This window comes from Leuciscus leuciscus (assembly GCF_965113295.1).
Source record: "Leuciscus leuciscus genome assembly, chromosome: 10".
NCBI lineage: Eukaryota > Metazoa > Chordata > Actinopteri > Cypriniformes > Leuciscidae > Leuciscus > Leuciscus leuciscus.
Window position 1 is genome coordinate 39,925,260 of NC_138734.1, and position 24,451 is coordinate 39,949,710.

A 24,451-nucleotide genomic window follows, 5' to 3' on the forward strand; every position below is an offset into this window, starting at 1 on the left:
GGCACAATTTACCCCCAATGTATTCCCCCAAAGGCACAACTTCCCCCGCACCAGGGGCAAGTTGTGCCATGAGGCCACTTTTTTCCCAAGAGCTATATTTCTGAAACAATTTATTTCAGATCCAAAGTTATTGTTCTCAGGGATGCACAACATCCTGAAATATATGTACATCCTTAAGTTGAAGGCATTACTGCCATGGCCTCACTTTAAAGTCACTTTGAGTAAAAACTGGCACAACTCACCCCACTCTCCCCTAAGCTATTTAATGTGCATTGCACTGCATGCTACAAAGTTCAAACTATACACTCACTGAAAAACAGTAGCACGTTGAGAGTAAGCTGATATTCAGTGATCTTTGTACACCGATGTTTGGTCATTCATTGGTGGATCTTTATTTCGCTGCATTGCTCAACAACTGTTCAATAACGGACTGCGCTGCATTGATCAAAGAAGCGAAGATCCTTGCCACATTTCTTCCGGATTTTCGAAAGAATTTTAATAGAAGTTTGTTGTCTCAAGGGAAAGAATGGGGATACCTGTATTGGATTTCAGTGTCTACGAACTGGGAAAGGCCAATGTATCGGTTTCTAACTTGGAAAAGTTAAGTAAAGAATTGAGAAAGGCCTTTACCGAGGTGGGGTTTGTTTATCTGAAAAACACGGGCATAAATCAGGAAGAGGTTTGTGTTTTTTTGTTTTTTACTTTCTTGTTACTTAAGAGAAGTTCTATAGGGCTATTGTTAATGGTCTGTCTATTATTTCTCTGTTCACTGTTTTAGGTGGAAAAAGTCATGCATGTTTCAAAGAAGTTCTTCTGTTTGCCAGAAGACATGAAGAAGCCTTTCAGCCGGGGGAGTTTCTCATGTAATGTGAACCATGGCTGGGATTCGGTAGAAAATGAAATGCACGTCATTCTTCACATTCAGAAGCATTACTGAATAACTCACAAAAGATGGACAAACATTTTAATGGTTTTAAATCCTGTCATTTCACAGTCTGAATCCTCGCCGTCCCGGTGATCTGAAGGAGGCGTATAATATAACATCTTTGAGCGCGGATGACGTACATTTCTTCTCATCTCTTCTTCTTTCTGTCTCCCAAAGATTTAACAATAGCATGACGTTGACAATAGTACTCATCTATGGGTTATAATTATAATTTTTTCGAGTCAAAAGTTCAACAAAAGCTGTGTTTCTTTAGAAGTGGGCGGTGTCCGAAATCACATATTTAAGTAGCCTATACTTAAAGGGATAGTTCACCCAAAAAATTATGAAAATTATGAAAATGTTGTCATTACACTGGAAAGTATTTTTTCCATACTATGGAAGTCAATGGGTCAATCAACTGTTTGGTTACCGACATTCTTCAAAATATCTTCTTTTGTGTTCAACAGAACAGAGAAACCCATACAGGTTTAGAACAACACGAGGTTGAGTAAGTGATGACACAATTTTCATTTTTGAGTGAACTATCCCTTTAAGAGTGCCCAAAAATGAAAATTCTTTCATAATTTACTCAAACTATCACTTTAAGTTGTGTCCCAAATGATGCACTACTACACACTATGTACTCAGCCGAGTAATATACATTTTATAAGGTTGTTTAGTCAATTACTGTGGAGTCTGATAGCCCCTCCCCTTCCCCGTGTAATTAAAGCTGTGACAGTTGAGTGCATGAAGTGTCCAACATATTCCCCTCTGTATTTTATCTAGTCTGGGTGGCATAAATTTCTTCCTTGTTTGTTTCCAATTTTGATATTAACAAAATACCTGTGAAACTTTATGCATTTTATCGTCAAGCTTTTCTAGCATGGAGTTTAATTTACAAACACAACTTTTCACCACACCAATACTTTATCAGGAATAATAAGGACATTCTTTTTAAACAAAAAACTATTTTCTTTGAAAATTGGTTTTGAAATAATATTGTTTTGGTAGACCAGTTGTTTAACTCAGATGGCCTTCTTTTTACTTATAAGGAATTCATGTCCAAAATATAATATTCCTATACCACCAAGGGAATTTGCACCTGTCTTTTGAGCATTTTCTTCTAAAATATGTATGTTATTTAAAAAAAAAAAAAAAAGATTAAGTGTGAACACACTACTCACACTAGTTATACAACAAAACAGCATTGAATAGAGCATAAGTAGCCTACACGGATTGGGATGAACCTTTTTTGTTGTTGCAAACTTTAAAAATGTATGATCTGTATAGTTTGAATGTGTGTTGTATGAATGTAATCAGAACACATTACATTCGCCATCTTGCCATTGTCATGTGACCTACCAACGTCGCTTTACTACCATTCACTAATCCTCTCCAATGGCCTCATGAGATAGTAAAGGGTCCATATGTCATCCAGGTACCTTTTGCTTACTCTTTTATGAGTAGCCTACTGTCAATTTGGACATACTACTCTTGTCATGATATAGTAGGAGAGTATGCAATTTCGGATGCAGCCTTGGTTTTGTGTTCGTTTCATTTTAATCCCCTAAGGGACAACATGATGGTAAAAAAAAAAGAAAATGAAATGAAATGGGAGGGACAAATATATTTAGCGTTAACATTAAGAAAATATATCCCTAATATTCGTGATTGTAAACTTTATAATCCTCCATTCTCCATGTGCTCAGGATTGGCCTTCAGAAGGAGTAGATGGTTTTCGAGATGTCCATGTATCATTTTTCCTGCGCTGTAAGGATCTCTCTCTCCGAGTGCTCCGACTGATGGCTCTTGGGTTGGATCTGGAACCAGAATTCTTCCTCAACACACATAAGCATATTGGAAGTAAGTACAAGTATGCACTACCTCTTCCTCCCAGTGAGTCAATGGCTCATAAACACCTTTATGCTGTGGTTAAGGTGCTGTGAATGCAACCACACTCCGGTCTCTGTACTACCCTCCGGTGAACAGCACATGTGTGAAGGAAAATCAGCTGCGCTGTGGTGAACACTCGGATTATGGGAGCATCACTCTGCTCTTCCAAAGCCCAGAGACTGGACTGCAGGTGAATACCAATAGAGGACAAAAGAAAAAAATAATTTTGACCATGTTTAATGTTGTCCTCTATCATTACGGATGCATGTGACAGTATGTTTGGCTCTGCATGTCTCTGTGTTTTCTTCAGGTTCTGAACAGGGATGGTGAATACGTTTCGGCCCCAAGCATTCCTGGAACAGTTCTGATTAACATAGCAGACCTGATGCAAAGGTGGACCAGCGATGTGTACGTGTCTGCGGTACGTTTCTTTACTTTATAAGCATGTAATTTAATAGAGTGAAACAGTTGGGTTCCGGAAGTAAAAACTCCCCATTTTCTCCAAAGGGAAATTGATTTTTGACGATAACCTTCTGTATAAACCTTTAAAAGTAGGGTAGGCAATTTCAGAGCGGCTAGCAATAGCAAGCTAGCTTTGAAAGCACGAGATCCCGCATCAAACAGCGCTGACGTGAAAACCAGGAGAAACATTGTGCCATGAATGAACTGCTTCTAGGCTTCAAGTCCACAGATCAGCAGCATTCACCATGGATTTAATGTAGCAACACTAACTGTAACCATGGAAGTTTGGCAGGAATAGTAAAATGCTTTCAAGTGCGTCGCACATCTTTTTCCAGCACTTAACTCAAATATTATCATATTTAAATGTTAATTTTAATGTGATGGCCAAAACATTATTTGTTCATCCTTCAAAGATTACACTCATTTATAAAACTAAAAGTTTCAAGATGTAGGAAAACTCACACTTTTTTTAATCTTAATATAAGACATAAAGAATATATTTTTGTTTACTTTTTATTTTTGACTGCTAAAACTAATATAATTAGTTAAAAAAAAAATTGACAGTGGAATTTTTGGTGGAAAACTACATTACCCATGATGCTGTGCAGAAAATTACACAAATAGAGCTCTGCAGAAGATAATGTTCACTCCCATGAAGCACCATGAATAAAGGAATCGAGTCAGTCTCCCTCATTATATATTTGATTCATCATTTCAACGGCAGGCCTTGTCTGGCCCAACAAATTATATTTTCTTTATCAGGTTAATCTAAATTTTTTATATTTATTTGAAATAAAACCATAAAATATTGCAAACCATAATAAATGTATCCAACATAATTGATGGGCAATTTAATAAACCCCTTGCCAATAAGCCACAAGATAAAGAAGAATAGTGGTTTGGTTCATGGCTTGGCTGTGGTTTGGCTTTAATGAAGATTTTCCCTATGGGAAAACACAAGACTTTCCCTATGGGAAAAAAAAAATTTCCGGAACCAACTCCGCTGAAAAGTGGTCAGGCACTAATGCACTCTATTGCACTGTTGAACTCTTCTCTATTATTGACCCCTCAGGCTCACAGGGTGTTGCTGCCCCCTGCAGGAGACTCCAGCACACGCCAGTCTTTGGCTTTCTTTGTCCACCCTGATGATGAAACCATGATTTCATGCTTCGATGGATCCGATAAATATCCTCCTATTAATTCATTTGATTACCTGTTATCAAGGTTTAATGATACCTATGGCAAAAAACAGGCTCTGGTTTAAGTGGAAGTTTACAATCGTATATGAAAAAACAAAGTGGTAATAATCATCAAAGCACATAATTGGTGGAGCTGAGATAATTTAATAATTTTTCTAAAGAAATGTACAGCACGGTTACTTTTTACTCTCACAAAGGAAACTCAAACAAGCCAAAATTGCCTCATGTATGCACTATTTTATGATTAATAGGATTTCTGGACTTTTTTTTTTTAAAATCACTGATTGAAGTACTAATTCATCAATTCTAAGAAACTTTGTACATCTAGGATTGACTTTCAACTGAAAGTAAAAAGCAAAAAGATAAATTACAAAGTGCGAATCTGGCCTGTTTTAATTCTATGATATTGTTATCGCTATCCTGTGTTGGATATTAATGTGTTTTTCATTCTGTGCACCTTTATTTTACACCTATATTTTTTGTAATTGTGGGGCTTTTAATATGACTAAATATGAAGACAGATTTATCCTATGAGGTTTGTGCAAATCAGACATTTACATGGAAAATTAAAATAGTTCTCTAAACACACGTTTCAAGTACAATCCCTGTCCTCACAAACTGTAGACAAAAGTGTGATTGTCTGATTACAGTTTGGTGAATATTGTTTTGTGTTTGATAAGGAATGCCAGTGTATTTGTTAAGAGACGGTAAATGGTTCTTTTGAATGTGAGAATGGAAATATTTTACATTACATACAACAGACATACACAATACAGACACAGAGAAGAGCTTGAGCTGCTAAAAATGTGCAGGAAGGTCTTGCTGGTGACCTTGTGACATAGGCCGAGTGTCGCCAGGCAGCATCTCCACAGCAGAAGGAACTGCATTTGACAAAAAACAAAGAAAAATTTGGATAGAAAATCAATATGTTGTTCCTTGTGACAGGGCAAAGGACTTGGACCACAAAATGTAAAAGAACTGCACTGACCTTTGGCCTGCACTGGAGTCTCTGTTTTCTTCAACCGCTCCATGTGCTGAACCGCCTAAAGGAAACAAAGAGGTTGAATAATGAGTAATCAATACAATGAGATTAATATGTTAGAAAAATGTTTGCGGTGAGGCAGTACGAGCTTGAAGACATTTCTGTTATGTTTTAAAAAGGGAATAGTTTATAATGAGAAGAATGTCAGCATCAGGTAAATGCAGTGCAACAAAAGGTTTTATCACTCAATCAAATGTTTGGGGTCGGTAAGATTTATGCTTTTTAAAGAAGATTATTATGCTCATCAAGGCTGCATTTATTTGATAAAAAATATATAGTATTGTGAATTTTTTTTTTATATTTAAAAATGTAATTTATTCTTGTAATGGCAAAGCTGAATTTGCAGCAGCCTTAATACTTTGCTTTAGTATTAGTATAAAAGCATATTAGTATAAAAGTATATTAGTATAAAAGTATTAATTTCTTTATAAACAGTCCCTTTACTGTCCCTAAACTTTTGAATGATATTGTAAACGATTATAAATATATTATATACAATAAAGTAAAAAAATAAATAAAACCTTTTCTTCCCCCATTAAGGTAATGAAGTTTCTTTAAATAGGTGGAGGTGCTTAATTAAAAAATAAGCTCAATCTACTTTAAGTAAAATACAATTTTGTATTTGTCTTTTTATTTTGGGGTAAAATATAATCCAGACATATTCTTGACAGGATTTGTGAAATGTACTCATGTCAGATAGCAACAACATCTCTAAGGGTACGTTTTTTACACAACAATGATACTTACAGATGGAAAAGTTTTGCATATGCGCAACAACATTGTCAAAATGATCCCCGTGCGCACGGATCCGCTAAAACGACTGAAAGCGCTGTATTCTGCTGTCAGGCCAGTAGATGGCGACGTCACTTTATAAAGAAACACTATGTGCCTATAGAGACAGAGCGTATTTAGGCCACGCCCACACCCAGGGGGAAAATAAACCAACTGTCTCCATTGACTTTGCATTGCGAGAGGCTGCCTCCTTGTCATTTCTTGCTTCTAACAAAAGACAGAAAAATGCCTAAAAACTGCTGTGTGACAAGGTGTACAGCAAAGAAGCTAAAAAACCCAGAAATAAGTTTTTAATAGCTCTCGACCCCAAAAAACGAGTGTTTAGGACCAAAGTGGATACAGGCAGTTGAGACAGAGCGTCACGTGTCTCATTACTCTGAGAACTAACGTACGTCCGCTGGAGGAGACCGTAATCGGCAACACAGGATAGTTTATCTTACAGAAATATAATATATAAAACTGACATTTGGATATTTGGCTCACCAGTGACCAAATGTTTAACTTACTGCACACGTGACGTAGTGTATTTTTAGTGCATACTGAGTGTCAGGATCCCACAATTTACCCATTCGTTCCAGCCTGTATCCACTTTTATGTCCTCAAACGCTCGTTTTTTGGGGTCGACAGCTTATGAAAACTTATTTCTGGGTTTCTTAGCTTGTTTGCTGTACACCTTGTCACATAGCAGCTTTTAGGCATTATTCTGTCTTTTCTTAGAAGCAAGAAATGACAAGGAGGCAGCCTCTCGCAATGCAAAGTCAATGGATGCAGTTGGTTTGTTTTCCCCCTTGGTGGGCGTGGTCTTCAGATTATGACGCGTTGCGCTCTGTCTCTATATGAGACAGGCCTTGGCCTTTAATTTAGTGTTGAGATGAGCATGACAGTAGGAGGTTACCATATCTGTGTTTGTGTTTAACAAATCAGTTCATGTCAGAATTAGCCTACTATATTTCTGTATGTCTAAAAGGGGTCGCACACCAGACGAGAAGCGCAGCGCCACGTCTTTAAAATTCGAACACATTCTCTGAGTGTATCCGATTCCTACATTGTCTCAAATCGTCGTATATACTGTATACTGACTTAACCCTGTGCTTCAATATACATTCTGTTTTACATTCATTTACAGAAATCAGTATGTATGTAATTGTCAAAACATTTGGTAACTAAATAGAATTTTATGAAGTTTATATGACAACATGTTACAATGTTTACATTGTACAATGACTGGTAGGATACAGTTTTTATTATTGCTTGACAGAAATTTCAAGATTTCAATTCCATTCTTGTGATTTGATTCCGATTTTGATTCAATATTGACTAATTTGGATACATATTTATTTTAAATTTTATTTAAAAAATAATCTCACCTAATGCTGTACACATAGAGGGCCCAATGGTATTATTAAAGGTTAAAAATAACAAATTAAATTAAATATAATGCAGTTTTTGTTATAATAACAATTATTTAATGACATAAGTAAAAATATAATAAATATGTAATATAGTGCTCACTGCTCAGCAAAATCTCCTCTCTAGCTATTTTTTCTATTCAGTTAACATGCTATGGTCATTAAATGGCTTTCCTGAGGTAAATGTAACATTATGTGACATAATTTTTCTCCTGCTGTTATATTGACCTTTTTCCGTGGTTGAAAAACACTAATTGGTCGATATTATGTATACTTTCGCATCTTTAAATAAAAAAGTAACAGATGATCGGTTCACGTGCACTTGGACTGAGGCGCTCAGCGATCTGTCACGTCACATTTACAAGCGCCAAACGTATTTTTGTCTGAATTTCGTAATAAAATTGACGAAATCTAAGAGCTGAGAATTAGTTTAATATTAAAAGTAGATTACCTCTTTGCTCCGCAATTTTTCTGTGCGTGAGAAAATGGATGTGTGGCGTGAGAGCGTGTGAAAAGTGTCAATTGCGTGAGTCTCAAGCTCAATGCGTGAGAGTTGGCAGCCCTGTAGATGCGACGCGGCGCTGCGCTTCTCGTAGCCTACGGTGTGCGACCGCCTTTAGATTATTGGCAGCATAAAAAAACGAAACGATGTGACAGCCATGGGCTGAACAATACGTTACCGGTAATATCCATCGAGCCTATATGAACTAGTTGCCCGAAAGACATTTACAAGAAAGAATGAAGGCTACCCTGTAAAACAACTGCAATCATGTGATAAAGGACCCCATTCATCACTATCATCATCACCGCGATCCTCAACTACAAGTTCATTGGCGAATTCCTCCTCCTCGTCGCTCTCCTCCACTTCCCTATCCGGCCTCTGCCTGCCTTGCTTGCGCTAACAGCTCCCGCCCGCGAAAGTTTTTTTCCCAGGATGGTAGGGGAAGACTCATGAATATTCATTAGGGAAGTCATCCCTGATTGGTCTTAACCCCAGTGACGGGTAGGTTTAGGGGCGGGGTTAGGGAGGTCATAAGACCCCCAGTGACGGGTAGGTTTAGGGGTGGGGTTAGGGCTCTAGGGGTAGGTCATCAGACCAATCAGGGATGACTTTCCTAATGAATATTCATGAGTCTTCCCCTACCATTCTGGGAAAAAAATATCGCCGCCCGCCCGCCCAGATGCGCAGGACTCTCTTGCGTGCGCAATCTGCTCCATAGAACTGGCTTAAACAGACGATCTGACGGGTTTTAGAAGATTAAATACATGCCGAAACTAAAAAACAGACCAGGCCTCTATTTGAGACCGGCCTTTATTTCTCCAAACCTGAGCCACACCAGGCGTGTAAAAGAGACAGGCGACTATTTGGGACTCGGCTATTATTTGAAGTTTTACGGTAGGTTTCAAAATAAAAATTATCTTGATGGACAAAACATGCAAGTATCATAAACTTTTGTTGGACACCGATTATTTTTATTTTTTTTGCGACAATCCAAAAGCCTATGGTAAATGTAAATTAAATTGTATTCTTGTTTATGTCTCCAGCAAATTAATAATTTGCTCACACTTTCAGCCTGTTTGAAATTAAGTTTTATTTGTGTTTTATTTGTAATAATTACCCTTTGGATGTCTATTCGAAAGTTTGTTTGTTATAGCCTTTCAGGCTTTGAAAAATAAAGTGTTTATTATAGGCTGTTCGTTTTTGGAGGAAAAACGTAAAAGATTAAAGTGTTCATGACACAAGCATTGTTTTATTTCAGAAAAGGAGGCTGGAGGACTGCGAGCAACAGCAGGAGCGAAAAATAACAGCAGGAATAACAATAACCAATAGATCGTTTTAGGACAGAACAGTCGCTAAGATTTAAAATGAAACGTGACAGTGCATGCAAGGGCAAAACTGCGCATGCGCGGGCAAAACTGCTGTGTTGAAACTGCGCATGCGCGGGCAAAACTGCTGTGTTGAAACTGCGCATACGCGGTAGTAGTGGGAAGTTCGGATCATTTTACTGACTCGAATCTTTGAATCTCGTTCAGCAAAACGAACGAATCTTTTTTCGAGTCATTTCGTTCATTTCAGCAGAATGTAATTAATGTAATGTTAAACAGCCCAACACATCTAGTAGCCTACTACTTACGAAAATGTTGATTACATTTGAAAAATTAAATTAAACTTGCAGCCAAAGCCAAATTAAAAGAAACCGAAATGTTTAATTAATTGGGTCTTAAGTTCAGGCTAATGCAGTCTGTTAGTTCACCTCACCTCCTGATCCAAGACTTCAAATTTATCACGTCTGTTCCCCGCCTCTCGTGTCTTCGGGTTCAAACTTCGAGACGTTACGTTAGTTCAGTCGACTCGTCAGTGTGTCTGATTTGGGCCGTGTGACAGCCCCATATGCATTTGAATGCACTGGAGTAGGCTACCTACCGGTCCGGATAATAATAATAATAATAAAATCACACCACAGATGCACAAGAAATATTTAACAATGAAAAAGAGACGGACAAGGACAATAACAAGATGGAACTTTTTTTTCCCTTCAGATAATATATATAGGCTACACTAAACATAATATATAGGAATTATGTTAATTCCTATAAATAAAACAATATACATTCAGACGCAGTCAATAATACGAATCTAATGTTATATTTCTAGCGAGATACCAGCAGTCACGTGCCAAAAGAACGAAGGACTCAGAGCCAAAAGACTCGAAAGATGAACTAATCATTGTCTTTCCGGTATAGTGACAGCATCTCTATGGGACTGACAGGAAGAACATAAGACTCGGACCCGACCCGGCCGAACCCAAAGACTCGAGAGATGAACTAATCATTTGTCTTTCCGGTACTGACAGCATAGGGTGCTTCTCAATATCCCTCCTCGTCTCCTCTCTCCTCCGTCCTCCATCCTATGACCCGGCCATCTTGAAGGACATCTCAATTCTCTAATTACACCGCGAGGATCGAGGAGTGAGGAGGCTTCCTGAGGAGTCATGAGTGAGGATACACAGGTGTATCCTTTGCGGAAGAGTTTTAGCGACTAAAACGTGACGCACATATAAACTCTCCTCCCCCATCACATCGGTCACAATCATTTTAATTTATACTTTACCTTTGCAGTTTATGCAAACCACACATCTCACATATTTCAACAGGACATCTTGCTTTATTATTATTTATTATTAATTTCTTAAATAACCAAACTTTAACAACATAAGGGCAGATCCTTTGAGCGCAGTTGATGACGCTGTGGAGTGAAGCTCGAGTGATCAAGTTTTCCAATGTATAAAATAAGCTTTCCTTCGATTCCTCCGTTCTCGCTTCTTTTCCTTGCAGCCTTCCCTCGCATCCTACAGGGGGTGGAGCTGAGACACGAGGAAGGAAGCTGGGAAAGATAACGAGGATGTGAGGGCGCTCAAGATGGCGGAGATAGCAGACGCATTGTGAATAGTTCAGAGTAGCAAAGCCTTTCAACGGAATGAACTTTTAACTCAACAAAACCCTGAAATATCAGATGTAAAACCGTAGGGAACTTATCATAATAATTCAGAAACGTGTGAGTGACCCTGAGCACCTCCTGGAGTACGATATTGCAGACCATAACATGGCTAACACAAAAGCTAATGCTAAATTGAAGGCTCTCCAAGAACACGACTATGGTGGTCCAGAAAGGATGGAAACTAACACCAGAGGAACCAAAAACACCTTAGCATCTCCTTCCAAACCACCAGCACCACAGAAAAAGTCAAAACCAGATGACGTCGTGACTGCTGGAGCCCATGCTGAAGATGCCTCTAACGCTGCGATCCTGGCTGCTATCGGCACTCTTCAAAACATGATGCAGGACTTCAAAGCGGAGCTAAAGCAGAACCCGCTGACCATAGCCAACATCGCGAAAGCGGTAGTTTAACTCTGCTGAAATCAAAGAATGTAAAGAACAGTGCCAAAAACTGCACGTCGAGGTGAAACAACTTAAAGAGGAGATCACAGATCTGGGGAAAAGAGCAGCAGAAGTGGAAAAAAGAGCTGTAGAGTTGGAGCGTTATAAAAGAAGATGGAACCTGCGAGTAAATGGCTTACAGGAGGGAAAAGACGAAAACACACGACAAATCATCTCTGATATCATCGGAAAGATTGTGCCACACTGGAGGGAGAAGATGGATTTCATCCTGGATTCGGTGCACCGACTGGGGCCAAGTAACACCAACCGCCCTCGTCACATCATCGTCACATCATCATCATTTCCCTTCTGGACCACTCTGGCGGATCACCAAACTTCACCCCGCCTGCAAGGTTCTCAACATCCGCTTCGCAGAAGACCTCACCAAGGAAGACAGAGAGGCACGGAGGGCTGTGTGGCCGAAAGTTGAACAAGCAAGGAAGGCAGGACTAAAGACAGTGATCCGGGGTCCCCATGCTTTCATTAATGGACAAAGAGTCTCACCATAGACACAACTATCCAGGGTTTTTGAATCCCGAAAACAAGTGAGTTTGAATGAAAACGTATTCTCGGGGTTTTGCTACTATTACCGTATATATTCCTGATAGGAAACTTCTACTGTTGTTTTAAGTAAGTTCAGCAATCCATTGTTGTTGATTGTTTATTAATTTGTCTTTGTTCTATGTTCAGTTTAAAGAGTAACATTTCTCTAATTTCTGTTAATGCAAGGGGTTTAAGAGACATGGCAAAGGGAATTTTTTTTTTCTTATTTTGTAAAGGGAAGAAGTCAAATATATATATTTTTTTTTTGCAGGAAACACATTCCAAGATTGATGATGTTATATTTTGGTCTAAACAACGGGGAGATGAAGCTTACTTTAGCCATGGCACTTCAAGGTCAGCAGGTGTCGCCATCCTCCTAAATAACTTCAAAAGTCATATTGTGTCCCATATGGCAGATGAATTTGGTCACTGGCTGATTCTTATCATAAACATAGATGGTCTGAAATTCATCTTAGTCAACATTTATGGATATAACATCAGTAGAGAAAACCGAAACCTACTTGAACAAATTGGACATCAGTGTATTTCTGTGGCCTTGAAAAAATAAGAAAAATGAAAAATTGATCTCTTCAGAAATCTGGAAATTCTATAGCCAGCTCTATAGCTCTACATTTTCTAGCATGGACTGTCAGAAAACATATTCCAAAAATAGAGGATGGCCTCAAACAAACATGTGATAATCAAATAACAATTACAGAACTTGACGAAGTAATTGGTCGTCTCTCTCTTAACAAAGTCCCCGGATCCGACGGTCTCACAGGTGACAGACATTTTTGGGTAGATTTAAGAGACCTGCTGCTACAAGTCTTTACCGAAATATTTGAAACGTGTGCTTCCACCAACAATGAGACATGGAGTTATCATCTCAATTCCAAAACCTGAAGAAACGGATTTTATGCAGCTATGTTTGCTTGTAAATCTTGATATTTTCTATAAAAAAAAATAAAAAAAAGAGCCTTCCCTCGCATCCTACAGGGGGTGGAGCTGAGACGCGAGGAAAGGAAGCGAGGAAAGGAAGCAAGGAAAGGAAACGAGGATGCACAAATAAGAATTGAGAAGCACCCATAGTCTATATGGGACTGACAGAAAGAACGAAAGACTCGGACCTGGCCGAACCCGAAGACTGTTTCTAGTACAGAACCTATAGGATGTTGGGCGCATGCGCGGTCAACACAAAATGAACGAATCACTCTCTGAGACAACTCGGTAGTCCCGAGTCATATTAAAGATTCGTTCAAAATGAACGAATCATTCATGAACGACACAGACATACGTGACACATACGGCACAAAACTGCTTACGTTAGGGTAAAACTGCGGCTCTGCAGATAGATATTATTGGAGATCTTTGGCTTATTTTCTTGATTTTCGAAAGAATTTCAAAATAAGTTGTTATTTTGTTTTATAACAAGTGTTTTCTCAATGGAAAGTATGGAGATACCTATCTTGGATTTGGCAAATAACTTGGAAAACTTAATTCAAGAATTGAAAAAGGCCTTTATAGAGGTGGGATTTGTTTATCTGAAAAACACGGGCATAAATCAGCAAGAGGTTTGTGAATTTTTTATTTATTAATTTTTGTAAAAAAACTAACTTGTTTATTAAAGCCAGGCATGCACTGCGATTTCAGCAATGTTTTTGTGAAATGCCAACTCTCGTTGTGCGAGCCAAAGCTCACAATCTATGTGCTCAAAATATATACGCCTACTTTCCGATCGTCGAGCTGCGAATTGACTGTTCACACTATTCATGGGTTTCATCAGGTCCCTTTCCACAGGTGTATAAAATCAAGCACCTAGATTATGAATGCAGACTGCATTGTGCTTGATTAATACACCTGTGGAAAGGGACCTGATGAAACCCATGAATACGTGTGAAATACGCGCGCTTTTTTGCAGGGAGCATTGCATTTTTATCGATTTCGAATGCGTGCTCGCTTACTTTCGGTTTCACTTTTTTTTTAAAGCTCGCGTTCAGAGGGAAGGAAGGAGGGTGAGAGGAGAGAGTTTCCCCTGACAAACAACGCTGCTGAAATTCGTCTCGACAAAAAAAAAAGAGTCGTACGACTCAGAAACCGGCTTAAAATCGCAGTGTATGCCCAGTTCTATAGTTGTTTGTAGCGGATTATTTCTCTATTTCTCTGTTCACTGTTTTAGGTGGAAAAAGTCATGCATGTTTCAAAGAAGTTCTTCTGTTTGCCAGAAGACATGAAGAAGCCTTTCAGCAGGGGAAGTTTCTCATGTAATGTAAATCATGGCTGGGTTTCATTAGAAACAGAAAGGCACGTCATTCTCTACATTCAGAAGCATTACTGTAAAACTCACGAATGATGGACAAACATTTTAACGGTTCTAAATCCTGTCATTTCACAGTCTGAATCCTAGCCGTCCCGGTGATCTGAAGGAGGCGTATAATATAACATCTTTGAGTGGGGATAACGTAAATACCCATTTCTTTCTTATCTCTTCTCCTTTCTGTCTCTCAAAGATTTAACAATAGCATGACGTTGACAATCGTGCACATTTATGGGTTATAATTATACTTTTTATCAAAAGTGCAACAAAATCTTGGATTTCTTTAGAAGTGGGCTATGTCCGAAATCACATACTCTCTTATAGGCACTTATTTAACTACTTAAGTTGTATCCCAAATGATGCACTATACACTACGTATTCAGCCGTGTAGTGTATGAATTTAAGGTTTTGTCGTTCAGCAGCGGAGTCCTTCCCCTTCGCTACATAACTAAAGCTGTGACAGTTACAGTTGAGTACATGAAGTGTTCAACATTCCGCACTTCATTTTTTTGGTTAATTAAGTGCATCATCTGGGTATTTAAAGTGTACTTCTTCTTTAAGGAGATTTCATTGTGAACACAACTCACACCATTGAATAGTGCATAAGTACACGATTTGGGATTTTACTTTGCAACCGCTAAAAAAGTACGTTCTATATAGTATGTGTGTTGTTGAATGTAATCCGAACGTACTACTGTCATGTGACCTACCAGCATCACTGCCATTCACTAATCCTCTCCTGTGGCCTCATGGGATAGTAAAGTGTCCATCGTATGCACACTTCAGAATCTCGCCAGACGAAGTGGGTCATCCGGATACCTTTTGCTTACTCTTTTATGAGTACTGTGAATTCGGACATGCTACTCTTGTCACATACTGTTTTTTACTATACTATATAGTAGGGGAGTATGCGATTTTCAGATGCATCCATGGTCATTCTCAATGTGCTCAGAATTGGCCTTCAGAAGGAGTAGATGATTTTCGAGATGTCCATGTATCATTTTTCCTGCGCTGTAAGGATCTCTCTCTCCGAGTGCTCCGACTGATGGCTCTTGGGTTGGATCTGGAACCAGAAGTCTTCCTCAACACACATAAGCATATTGGAAGTAAGTACAAGTATGCACTACTTCTTCCTCCCAGTGAGTCAATGGCTCATAAACACCTTTATGATGTGGTTTGTTTTAAGGTGCTGTGAATGCAACCACACTCCGGTCTCTGTACTACCCTCCGGTGAACAGCACATGTGTGAAGGAAAATCAGGTGCGCTGTGGTGAACACTCAGATTATGGGAGCATCACTCTGCTCTTCCAAAGCCCAGAGAGTGGACTGCAGGTGAATACCAATAGAGGATAGGGCTGGGCGATATGGAGCAAAAAATATATCTCGATATACACTCACCTAAAGGATTATTAGGAACACCTGTTCAATTTCTCATTAATGAAATGATCTAATCAACCAATCACATGGCTCAATGCATTTAGGGGTGTGGTCCTGGTCAAGACAATCTCCTGAACTCCAAACTGAATGTCAGAATGGGAAAGAAAGGTGATTTAAGCAATTTTGAGCGTGGCATGGTTGTTGGTGCCAGACGGGCCGGTCTGAGTATTTCACAATCTGCTCAGTTACTGGGATTTTCACGCACAACCATTTCTAGGGTTTACAAAGAATGGTGTGAAAAGGGAAAAACATCCAGTATGCGGCAGTCCTGTGGGCGAAAATGCCTTCTTGATGCTAGAGGTCAGAGGAGAATGTGCCGACTGATTCAAGCTGATAGAAGAGCAACTTTGACTGAAATAACCACTCGTTACAACCAAGGTATGCAGCAAAGCATTTGTGAAGCCACAACACGCACAACCTTGAGGCGGATGGGCTACAACAGCAGAAGACCCCACCGGGTACCACTCATCTCCACTACAAATAGGAAAAAGAGGCTACAATTTGCACGAGCTCACCAAAATTGGACAGTTGAAGACTGGAAAAATGTTGCCTGGTCTGATGAGTCTCGATTTCTGTTGAGACATTCAGATGGTAGAGTCAGAATTTGGCGTAAACAGAATGAGAACATGGATCCATCATGCCTTGTTACCACTGTGCAGGCTGGTGGTGGTGGTGTAATGGTGTGGGGGATGTTTTCTTGGCACACTTTAGGCCCCTTAGTGCCAATTGGGCATCGTTTAAATGCCACGGCCTACCTGATCATTGTTTCTGACCATGTCCATCCCTTTATGACCACCATGTACCCATCCTCTGATGGCTACTTCCAGCAGGATAATGCACCATGTCACAAAGCTCGAATCATTTCAAATTGGTTTCTTGAACATGACAATAAGTTCACTGTACTAAAATGGCCCCCATAGTCACCAGATCTCAACCCAATAGAGCATCTTTGGGATGTGGTGGAACGGGAGCTTTGTGCCCTGGATGTGCATCCCACAAATCTCCATCAACTGCAAGATGCTATCCTATCAATATGGGCCAACATTTCTAAAGAATGCTTTCAGCACCTTTTTGAATCAATGCCACGTAGAATTAAGGCAGTTCTGAAGGCGAAAGGGGGGTCAAACACAGTATTAGTATGGTGTTCCTAATAATCCTTTAGGTGAGTGTATTTTGTTATATCTCGATATACGATATATATCTCGATATCTTTACAGGAAAAATAACCCCCCAAAAACGACTGCAAAAAACAAATATGCCAAATACCACAAAGTCTTTTTTATTGAAGTGCAAAGAGGTAGGCAGTTCATGTAGGAACAAAGTGCTTCTGCGACATAAAAAAAAAAAAAAATAAAAATCCCTGTAAACAAAAATAATAATTTAACTGTAAAATAAAAGAAGAAATAATACATATTGCCTTTTCATTAAAAAATAAAACAACTCAACTCAACTCAAGCTCATCTTTGCATTAACTCTGTTGTATCCATCAACAAATAGCCAAAAAACAAGCTTCTTTAGCTAGAAGCTTTGGTTGGCACCAACTTTCGGCATTCACGGCAGTAGACATCTGTCTGCTGTTCGTCCGACGCCTTAAAACCGAAGTATCTCCATTAGGGGTGTAACAGTTCACAAAATTCACGGTTCGGTTCGATACGATACACTTGTGTCACGGTTCGGTACGTTTTCGATACAGCAAAAAGAAAGAAATGCCAGAGACAATTTCCTTGATTTAATTTTTTTACATTTTTTTAAGATTTTTTTTACTTTGAGCAATTCTGGAGCTATAATTGACTCTTCTTAGGTGCATATAAAACAAAACAGCTCCTTGGAAAAAATGAAATGTAATATTGTAGTAGTTATAAACACAGGTTTATTTTAGTTCAGATTAACATTTGAGGGCAGCAATTGTATTCATAATGTCAAAATAAAACCGACGAAATGTTGCTTGAAGGCATTATAGCGTACTATTCCTGCCAAACTTCCATGGTTGCAGACAGTTAAGCCTGTTTTATGCTTCTGCGTCGAATCGACGGCGTACCCCCGCGGACCCCTCTGCGTCGACGCGAACCTCGACGCGACCCCTCCGCCGTAGCTTGACGTGCACCTCCAAAAAATTGTAACTACGCGTCGCGGTGACGCAGACCGCAGGGGCTGTGATTGGTCAGATTATACATCATTTCCGGAGTAAAATATATTAAAATAGAAAACAGTCATTTTAAATTGTCATAAAATATGTTTTGTTTTATTGTTTTTTATATACTAAACACAGCCTTGGTGAGCAGAAGAGACTTCTTTTAAAAACATTAAAAATCTTACCGATCTAAAACTTTTGACCGGTAGTGTATATGTATATATTTATATATATTCTTTTCTTTTTTTGTTGTTGCTAGAAATAAACTTCAATCAATCAAATCAATGTTTGTTTTGAAAAAAAGTTTGTTGTTTATTTACAATACAATGTTCGCGGGTACATCATGGATATCAAGTAATTAACCAAGTCTGCCACGGGACACTACATTATCCTGCCATGGCACCGTGGTCGAACCCATTTTGTAGCCCAACCCGGTGATCTGTTGGTTTGCACCCGAAGATAAAATCTTTAAAGTCACTGCCAGTCTCTGAGCGAGGTCAATAGGCATACTGTGTGTAGTCTGATGCTGTATTAACGGCTTTAAACGATGAACAAGATCGTCAAATCGACCTTTCGACATCCGAAAATACTTAAAGTGCATTTCTTCGTCCAAGTCCCTCAGCGGTCGAACAACCGTAACAAATTCGCCAATCCTTCCCCTGTCTTCGTGCACTGGTCGTACAGACCACCTTCGCTGACGTCTTCTTTTTCTTCTACGATTAAAAATTTGCAATAAAATAATTTGTTGTTCAACGTTGATTAGCTCCAGCTGCGACAACACTCTCTTTCTTTCGCTCGCCATTGTCGGAAATGAAAAAGCGGAACCGGCGCATGGAACCAAAACAAACTAGGAAAGAGATTCGCGAACCACACCACCCCCCTAGCGTTCTGGCGGTGAAATGCACCGCGATGCAACGCAACCCGACGCAGAACCATAAAACGGTCACGACGCCGTTGGAGTGACGGCGTAGCTACGCCGTGGAGTTGACGCAGAAGCATAATGAGGGCTTTAGTGTTACTACAGTAAATCCATGGTGAATGTTGCAGATCTGTGGACACTGGATAGTTCATTCATGGCACAATGTTTCTTCCTGGTTTCCACGTCAGCACTGTTTGATCCGTTAATAACGGAGAAATGTGAATGTTTCTCACTAGATCTCGCAGCGATGTTAGCTATTACTTCTGTGGCGAATTCAAATGCTTTCTATACTGGATCTCTTATTAGCGCTGTGTAGTAACAGTGTCGCATGATCAAGATCGGCTCGCGCTGCACTGGTCCAAACTGATAAACGGTCCTTTAACCACACAATAACGAGCAGTTTTGTTCCGCTTGCATTACGTTTGCCATTTGATGTTGGGCGATGTTGTGGTCGCGCCGGCGTCTCTTACATTATGAGGCTGAGCGCGCTTGCCACACGCAACACGCCTGCATGATGTTGAATGATGAGACAACACGCGAAGGGAGGGGGAACAAAAGCAAGGAGGCGGGGGCGAGCACACACAGCACAGAGAAGGCAAACAAGCAAAGTGGCGAAATCAGAATTAAATATAAACAATATATCGATATACGATGTGTCAAAATCCATATCGTGTTTAAAAAATATCTCGATCGCCCACCCCTAATAGAGGACAAAAGAAAAAATTTATTTTTACCATGTTTTATGTTGTCCTCTATCATTACGGATGCATGTGACAGTATGTTTGGCTCTGCATGTCTCTGTGTTTTCTCCAGGTTCGGAATAGGGCTGGTGAATACGTTTCGGCCCCAAGCATTCCTGGGACAGTTCTGGTTAACATAGCAGACCTGATGCAAAGGTGGACCAGCGATGTGTTCATGTCTGCGGTAAGTACTTTATGTGGCATTTCATTTAATAGAGTGAAACAGTCGGGTTACACAGACACACACGAACAAACAAAAATCACTGGTTTATCTTTGTGGGGACACTCCATAGGAGTAATGTTTTTTTTACTGTCCAAACTGTATATTCTGTCTACTTACACTAACCCGACCCCTAAACCTACCCATCACACAAAACCTTCTGTTTTTACATTTTCAAAAATATATAATTTAGTATGTTTATTAACCAAGTATGTTCAATTTCCTTCGTGGGGACAGCTGGCTCAAGTTTTACTAACCTTTTGTCCCCACAATGTAATATAAACCTACACACACGCGTATCTGTCATGATTCCTGTCTTGTGTGGAATTTTGTTATTTCCTGTTCTGTGCCATGTTTTGTAGTCCTTTGTAGTTTTTCTTGTTTATTATTAGTCTCTCCAGGTGTTTCTAATTAGCCCCGCCCCCTTGTTATCTTGTTTAGCTTGTTTGCCTGTGTATTTAAACCTCTGTGCTTCAGTTGTTGTTTGTCGGTCGTTGTAGCTGTTTGCTGTTAACTTTTCCTTGTTCCTGTCCTGAGTTCCATGTTCTGTTGTTTGCCCTGGATTACCTGTTTGTTTCATTAAAGTAGTGCTTGCATGTGGATTCTCTCTCTGCTTCATTCCTACCACATCGTTACAGTACCCACAAACGTACATATTTATATGCATATTTTGGAATACATTTATAATATATTGTTTATATAGGTATAATCCACAACTTTAAATGAATTAATTTCACCATCATTTTGTAGTTCTTTCCTCTGTAAAGCTGTTAAATACATAATCTTGTACGTTTGTCTTTTTGTCTGATAATCAAATACTTTTTTGCTTCAAATCTAAGTTTGTAATGTTGTGTTTATAGCCTTGTTGCTGGTTGGTTTGGTTCATGGCTTAAAATGCTTTAACAAAGACTTGAAGTTGGAAAAATGAATGAAAAAATAAATAAAAATAGGGATGCAGTGATACCAGTATCGGGCCTGAAACTGCGCTCATATCGTACTCATTAAAATGCTCCAATAGCAACAACCGATCAGAGGTGTAAAATACTTGAGTAATTTTCTTGATTACTGTACTTAAGTATTATTTTGGGGGATTTTTACTTTACTTGAGTACAATTAAAAATCAATACTTTTACTTTTACTTAATTACATTTTTTAAGAAAAAAAAGTACTTTTTACTCCTTACAATTTTATTTACAGTCAAAAAGTACTTCTTTTTTGGACATCACTTCATTCTATTTTCCCTTGCTATTACCAAACCAATTGAATTGCGCTGATGCCCAGTTTAATTTAAGTGTTATTTATTCTGCCAATGGGATTCGTTTTCACATTCCATGAAATTGGTTAGACATGTTCATTGGTCCTTTGGAAGTGACGTCATGTCACATCTATTACCACAATGCACAGCACATTGACCTGGAAATTAGAGAAATTATAACAGTCAATCAGTGGAAGAAAATGGAGGAAGAACGTGATTCAGCTGCGAACACAGTCCAAAATCAGCCACAGGATCAAGAGCACCCGTGGCCGTACCTTAGCGAATTCTTTTCTTTTAGTGGTAAGCATGTTTAGTGGATTGTGTAAAGCATGTTGCATACTGGCATTAGTTAGTAGTCTTATAGTTTGATAATTAAATACTATTAAACGCAAACAGTTCTAAAGCAGGATAAAAACCTTGTATGTGGTTCATTCACTTCATGTTTTTAGAGATTAAAAGCTTAAACAAGAATCTATAGTTTTCATTCTTGCTGTTACTTTTACTTCTTTAATACTCAAGTACAATTTTAATGTGTTACTTTTTTACTTTTACTCCTGTACGATTCTGGCCAGATACTTTTACTTTTAATTGAGTAAAATTTTCCCTCAGTACTTGTACTTTCACTTGAGTAACATTTTTGAGTACTTTTTACACCTCTGCAACCGATACCACGTAGCGTGTACAGTACAGTGCTTGTGTCAAAGAAATTAAAGATAAAAAATTAAGAGCCATAATTAGGCTTGGAAATAATGGAAGGAAATGTCTATTTGATAAGCCAAATAATTTGATTCATATTCTTTTGGTTTCTCTGCCCAATATTTTTACAAATTATAAATGCAATGAAAATACAGGTATCAGCAAATACTAAAAATAAAAGTATCGGTATCAGACCTCAAAAAAATTCCGGATCCAACTCTGCTGAAAAAGTGGTCATGCACTAATGCAGTCTATTGCACTGGCAAATGCTTGTTTAACTCTTCTCTATTATTGACCCCTCAGGCTCACAGGGTGTTGCTGCCCCCTGCAGGAGACTCCAGCACACGCCAGTCTTTGGCTTTCTTTGTCCACCCTGATGATGAAGCCATGATTTCATGCTTCGATGGATCCGATAAATATCCTCCTATTAATTCAGTGGATTACCTTTTATCAAGGTTTAATGATACCTATGGCAAAAAACTGGCTGTGGTTTAAGTGGAAGTTTACAATTGTATGAAAAAAAAACAAAAAAACCCAGCAAAAACTAAAAAAAAGTTGTGGTTATAATAATCATAGTACACAATTGGTGGAGCTGAGATAATTTAATTGATTTTGAAATAAGTAAAAAAGCACATTTACTTATTCTTGAAAACATAGAGTAAATTCAAAAAGGCCAAAGTTGCCTCAAAAGTATGCACTATTTTGTTATAAATTGGATTTTTGTATATTTTAATAAATATTTTTATTAGATTTTTAATTGGAAACCATGATACTATAATGAATCATGTTAAACAGCTTGAAATAAATCACTGGTCTTGCAGTAGTTATTCATCCAACCAAATTTTAAGAAACTGTATACATCTAGGACTGACATTCGACTGAAGCTAAAGTGAAAAGGTATACATCCTATAATTTAATATAACTAGTGCAGTGCCCGTGCAAAATCAGTTTTTGTGTGTGTTTTTAGTAATTGTTAGTTCGGTGTGTTTGAGTGCTCATTGTTACAATTACACAGCAAAAGTTCAGTGACATTTTTATTTGAAAGCAAATACTGACGTAATGACATACAATAAATATGGAAAATTGAACTACATGGTTGCAAAACAATTTATAATGGTGATATTAGGTGACGTGTATTTGGGTATCTGTGTACAGGTAGCAGGAGTTTAGATTAGATTAACATTAGTTTCAACTTTGTTGTCATTGTGCAGATTACAGTAATAGAGACAATGAAAGTGACATGTGACGGCCAAGCATGGTAACCCATACTCGGAATTTGACCTCTGCATTTAACCCATCCAAGTTAATCCACACACATTAGGAGCAGAGTAGTGAGTAGTTAACACACACACACACACACACACACACACACACACACACACACACACACACACACACACACACAAACACACAACACACACACACACACACACACACACACACACACACACACACACACACACACACAATGCAAACGTGGAGCACACACCCAGAGCAGCGGGCAGCCTTTGTGTGGCGCCCGGGGAGCGATAAGGGGTTAGGTGCCTTGCTCAAGGGCACCTCAGTCATTCCCCACCGGTTCTGGAATCGAACCAGCAACCTTTGGGTTACCAGTTCAACTCCCTAACCACTAGGCCACGACTGCCCCAGGCAGTTAGCAGCTAACCAGAAGTGCAAAAATGCAGAAAAGTAGACAGGTAGTGCAGTATAAACAGTATATGACATATAGTGCAGTGTAGACAGTAGTATACAGTTAATGAAGTTGTATGGTGTACAGTAAGGATATGGGGATTTGCCGTCACGATCGGTAAGAGAAGAGTTAACCTTGTTTAAAAAATAAACCTCGACTAAAAAATAGAGGTGATCGTGCCTTTTCTGTCATCGGCCCTAAACTATGGAATAGTCTCCCGGTTCATATCAGAACTGCCCCAATTTTATCTACTTTTAAGTCTACTCTTAAGACTCATTTATTTTCTTCGGCGTTTAATATATCTTGACTTGCTGTTTTATGATTTTACTTTCGTGTGTTACATCTATTTTACAGCTTGTGTTTTATTCTTAGATTATTATCATTACTATTTTTTACTATTACTATTATTTGTGTGTGTGTGTGTGTGTGTGTGTGTGTGTGTGTGTGTGTGTGTGTGTGTACAGCACTTTGGTCACTTCGGGTTGTCTTTAAATTGTGCTTTATAAATAAACATTGTATTGTATTGTTTAAACCTGCATAGCCTACATGAGCTATCCTGTTGAATAGGCAGGGCAACTATTTAACATAGCATATTCAACATTACATAGTTACAGGCTAACTTCAGCGTGCATGACCCAGTAATAACTTAGCATTGAGACCAGGCTACGCTTGAGCAAACAGTGCGTGAATAGGCTACTACAAATGATGGCCGTGAAAGAGACCACATGAATAGGATATGTTTAGTTGGTGAATAGCATAGGCTACTATTACACAGTAGCGATAACGTTAAGCGCACCAGAATAAAATATAATATTCAGAAGTAAACAGGGTAGCTGACTTACAG

General features: G+C 38.8%; 2 protein-coding genes and 1 long non-coding RNA gene across 4 annotated transcripts; 2 read left to right on the plus strand and 1 right to left on the minus strand.

Annotated features, from left to right (window-relative positions):
* Positions 1-295: 295 nt before the first annotated feature.
* LOC309508061 (uncharacterized protein) lies at positions 296-4,853 on the plus strand. The gene is made up of 7 exons (XM_082182613.1): positions 296-679; positions 779-903; positions 995-1,061; positions 2,635-2,788; positions 2,863-3,008; positions 3,129-3,239; positions 4,353-4,853. The coding sequence occupies exons 1-7, from the start codon at positions 527-529 to the stop codon at positions 4,542-4,544; spliced, it is 948 nt and encodes a 315-aa protein (XP_082038739.1). The 5' UTR covers positions 296-526; the 3' UTR covers positions 4,545-4,853.
* A 353-nt stretch (positions 4,854-5,206) lies between these two features.
* Positions 5,207-5,749, minus strand: LOC309508107. Its single transcript, XR_014209380.1, has 2 exons — positions 5,468-5,749; positions 5,207-5,360 (listed from the first exon to the last, which is right to left on the minus strand). It is a non-coding gene; the product is annotated as an uncharacterized lncRNA (long non-coding RNA).
* Positions 5,750-11,697: 5,948 nt separating this feature from the next.
* Positions 11,698-22,647, plus strand: LOC309508050 (uncharacterized protein). Of its 2 annotated transcripts, XM_082182602.1 has the most exons (8): positions 11,707-12,207; positions 12,477-13,776; positions 14,382-14,506; positions 14,598-14,664; positions 15,472-15,625; positions 15,706-15,851; positions 19,820-19,930; positions 22,221-22,647. In XM_082182602.1, the coding sequence occupies exons 2-8, from the start codon at positions 13,648-13,650 to the stop codon at positions 22,410-22,412; spliced, it is 924 nt and encodes a 307-aa protein (XP_082038728.1). In that variant the 5' UTR covers positions 11,707-12,207; positions 12,477-13,647; the 3' UTR covers positions 22,413-22,647. The 2 variants fall into 2 exon arrangements, with proteins under 2 accessions (XP_082038727.1, XP_082038728.1); XM_082182601.1 differs by having other exon boundaries at positions 11,698-12,207; positions 19,820-22,334.
* Positions 22,648-24,451: the final 1,804 nt, after the last annotated feature.

Coding starts and splice junctions, on each gene's coding strand:
- LOC309508061 (XM_082182613.1), top strand. CDS start 527: ATGGGGATACCTGTATTGGATTTCAGTGTCTACGAACTGGGAAAGGCC. Junction 904..994: donor GATTCGGTAGAAAATGAAAT/GCACGTCATTCT, acceptor GTCATTTCACAG/TCTGAATCCTCGCCGTCCCG. Junction 3,240..4,352: donor GCGATGTGTACGTGTCTGCG/GTACGTTTCTTT, acceptor TTGACCCCTCAG/GCTCACAGGGTGTTGCTGCC.
- LOC309508050 (XM_082182601.1), top strand. CDS start 13,648: ATGGAAAGTATGGAGATACCTATCTTGGATTTGGCAAATAACTTGGAA. Junction 14,507..14,597: donor GTTTCATTAGAAACAGAAAG/GCACGTCATTCT, acceptor GTCATTTCACAG/TCTGAATCCTAGCCGTCCCG. Junction 14,665..15,471: donor CATCTTTGAGTGGGGATAAC/GTAAATACCCAT, acceptor CAATGTGCTCAG/AATTGGCCTTCAGAAGGAGT.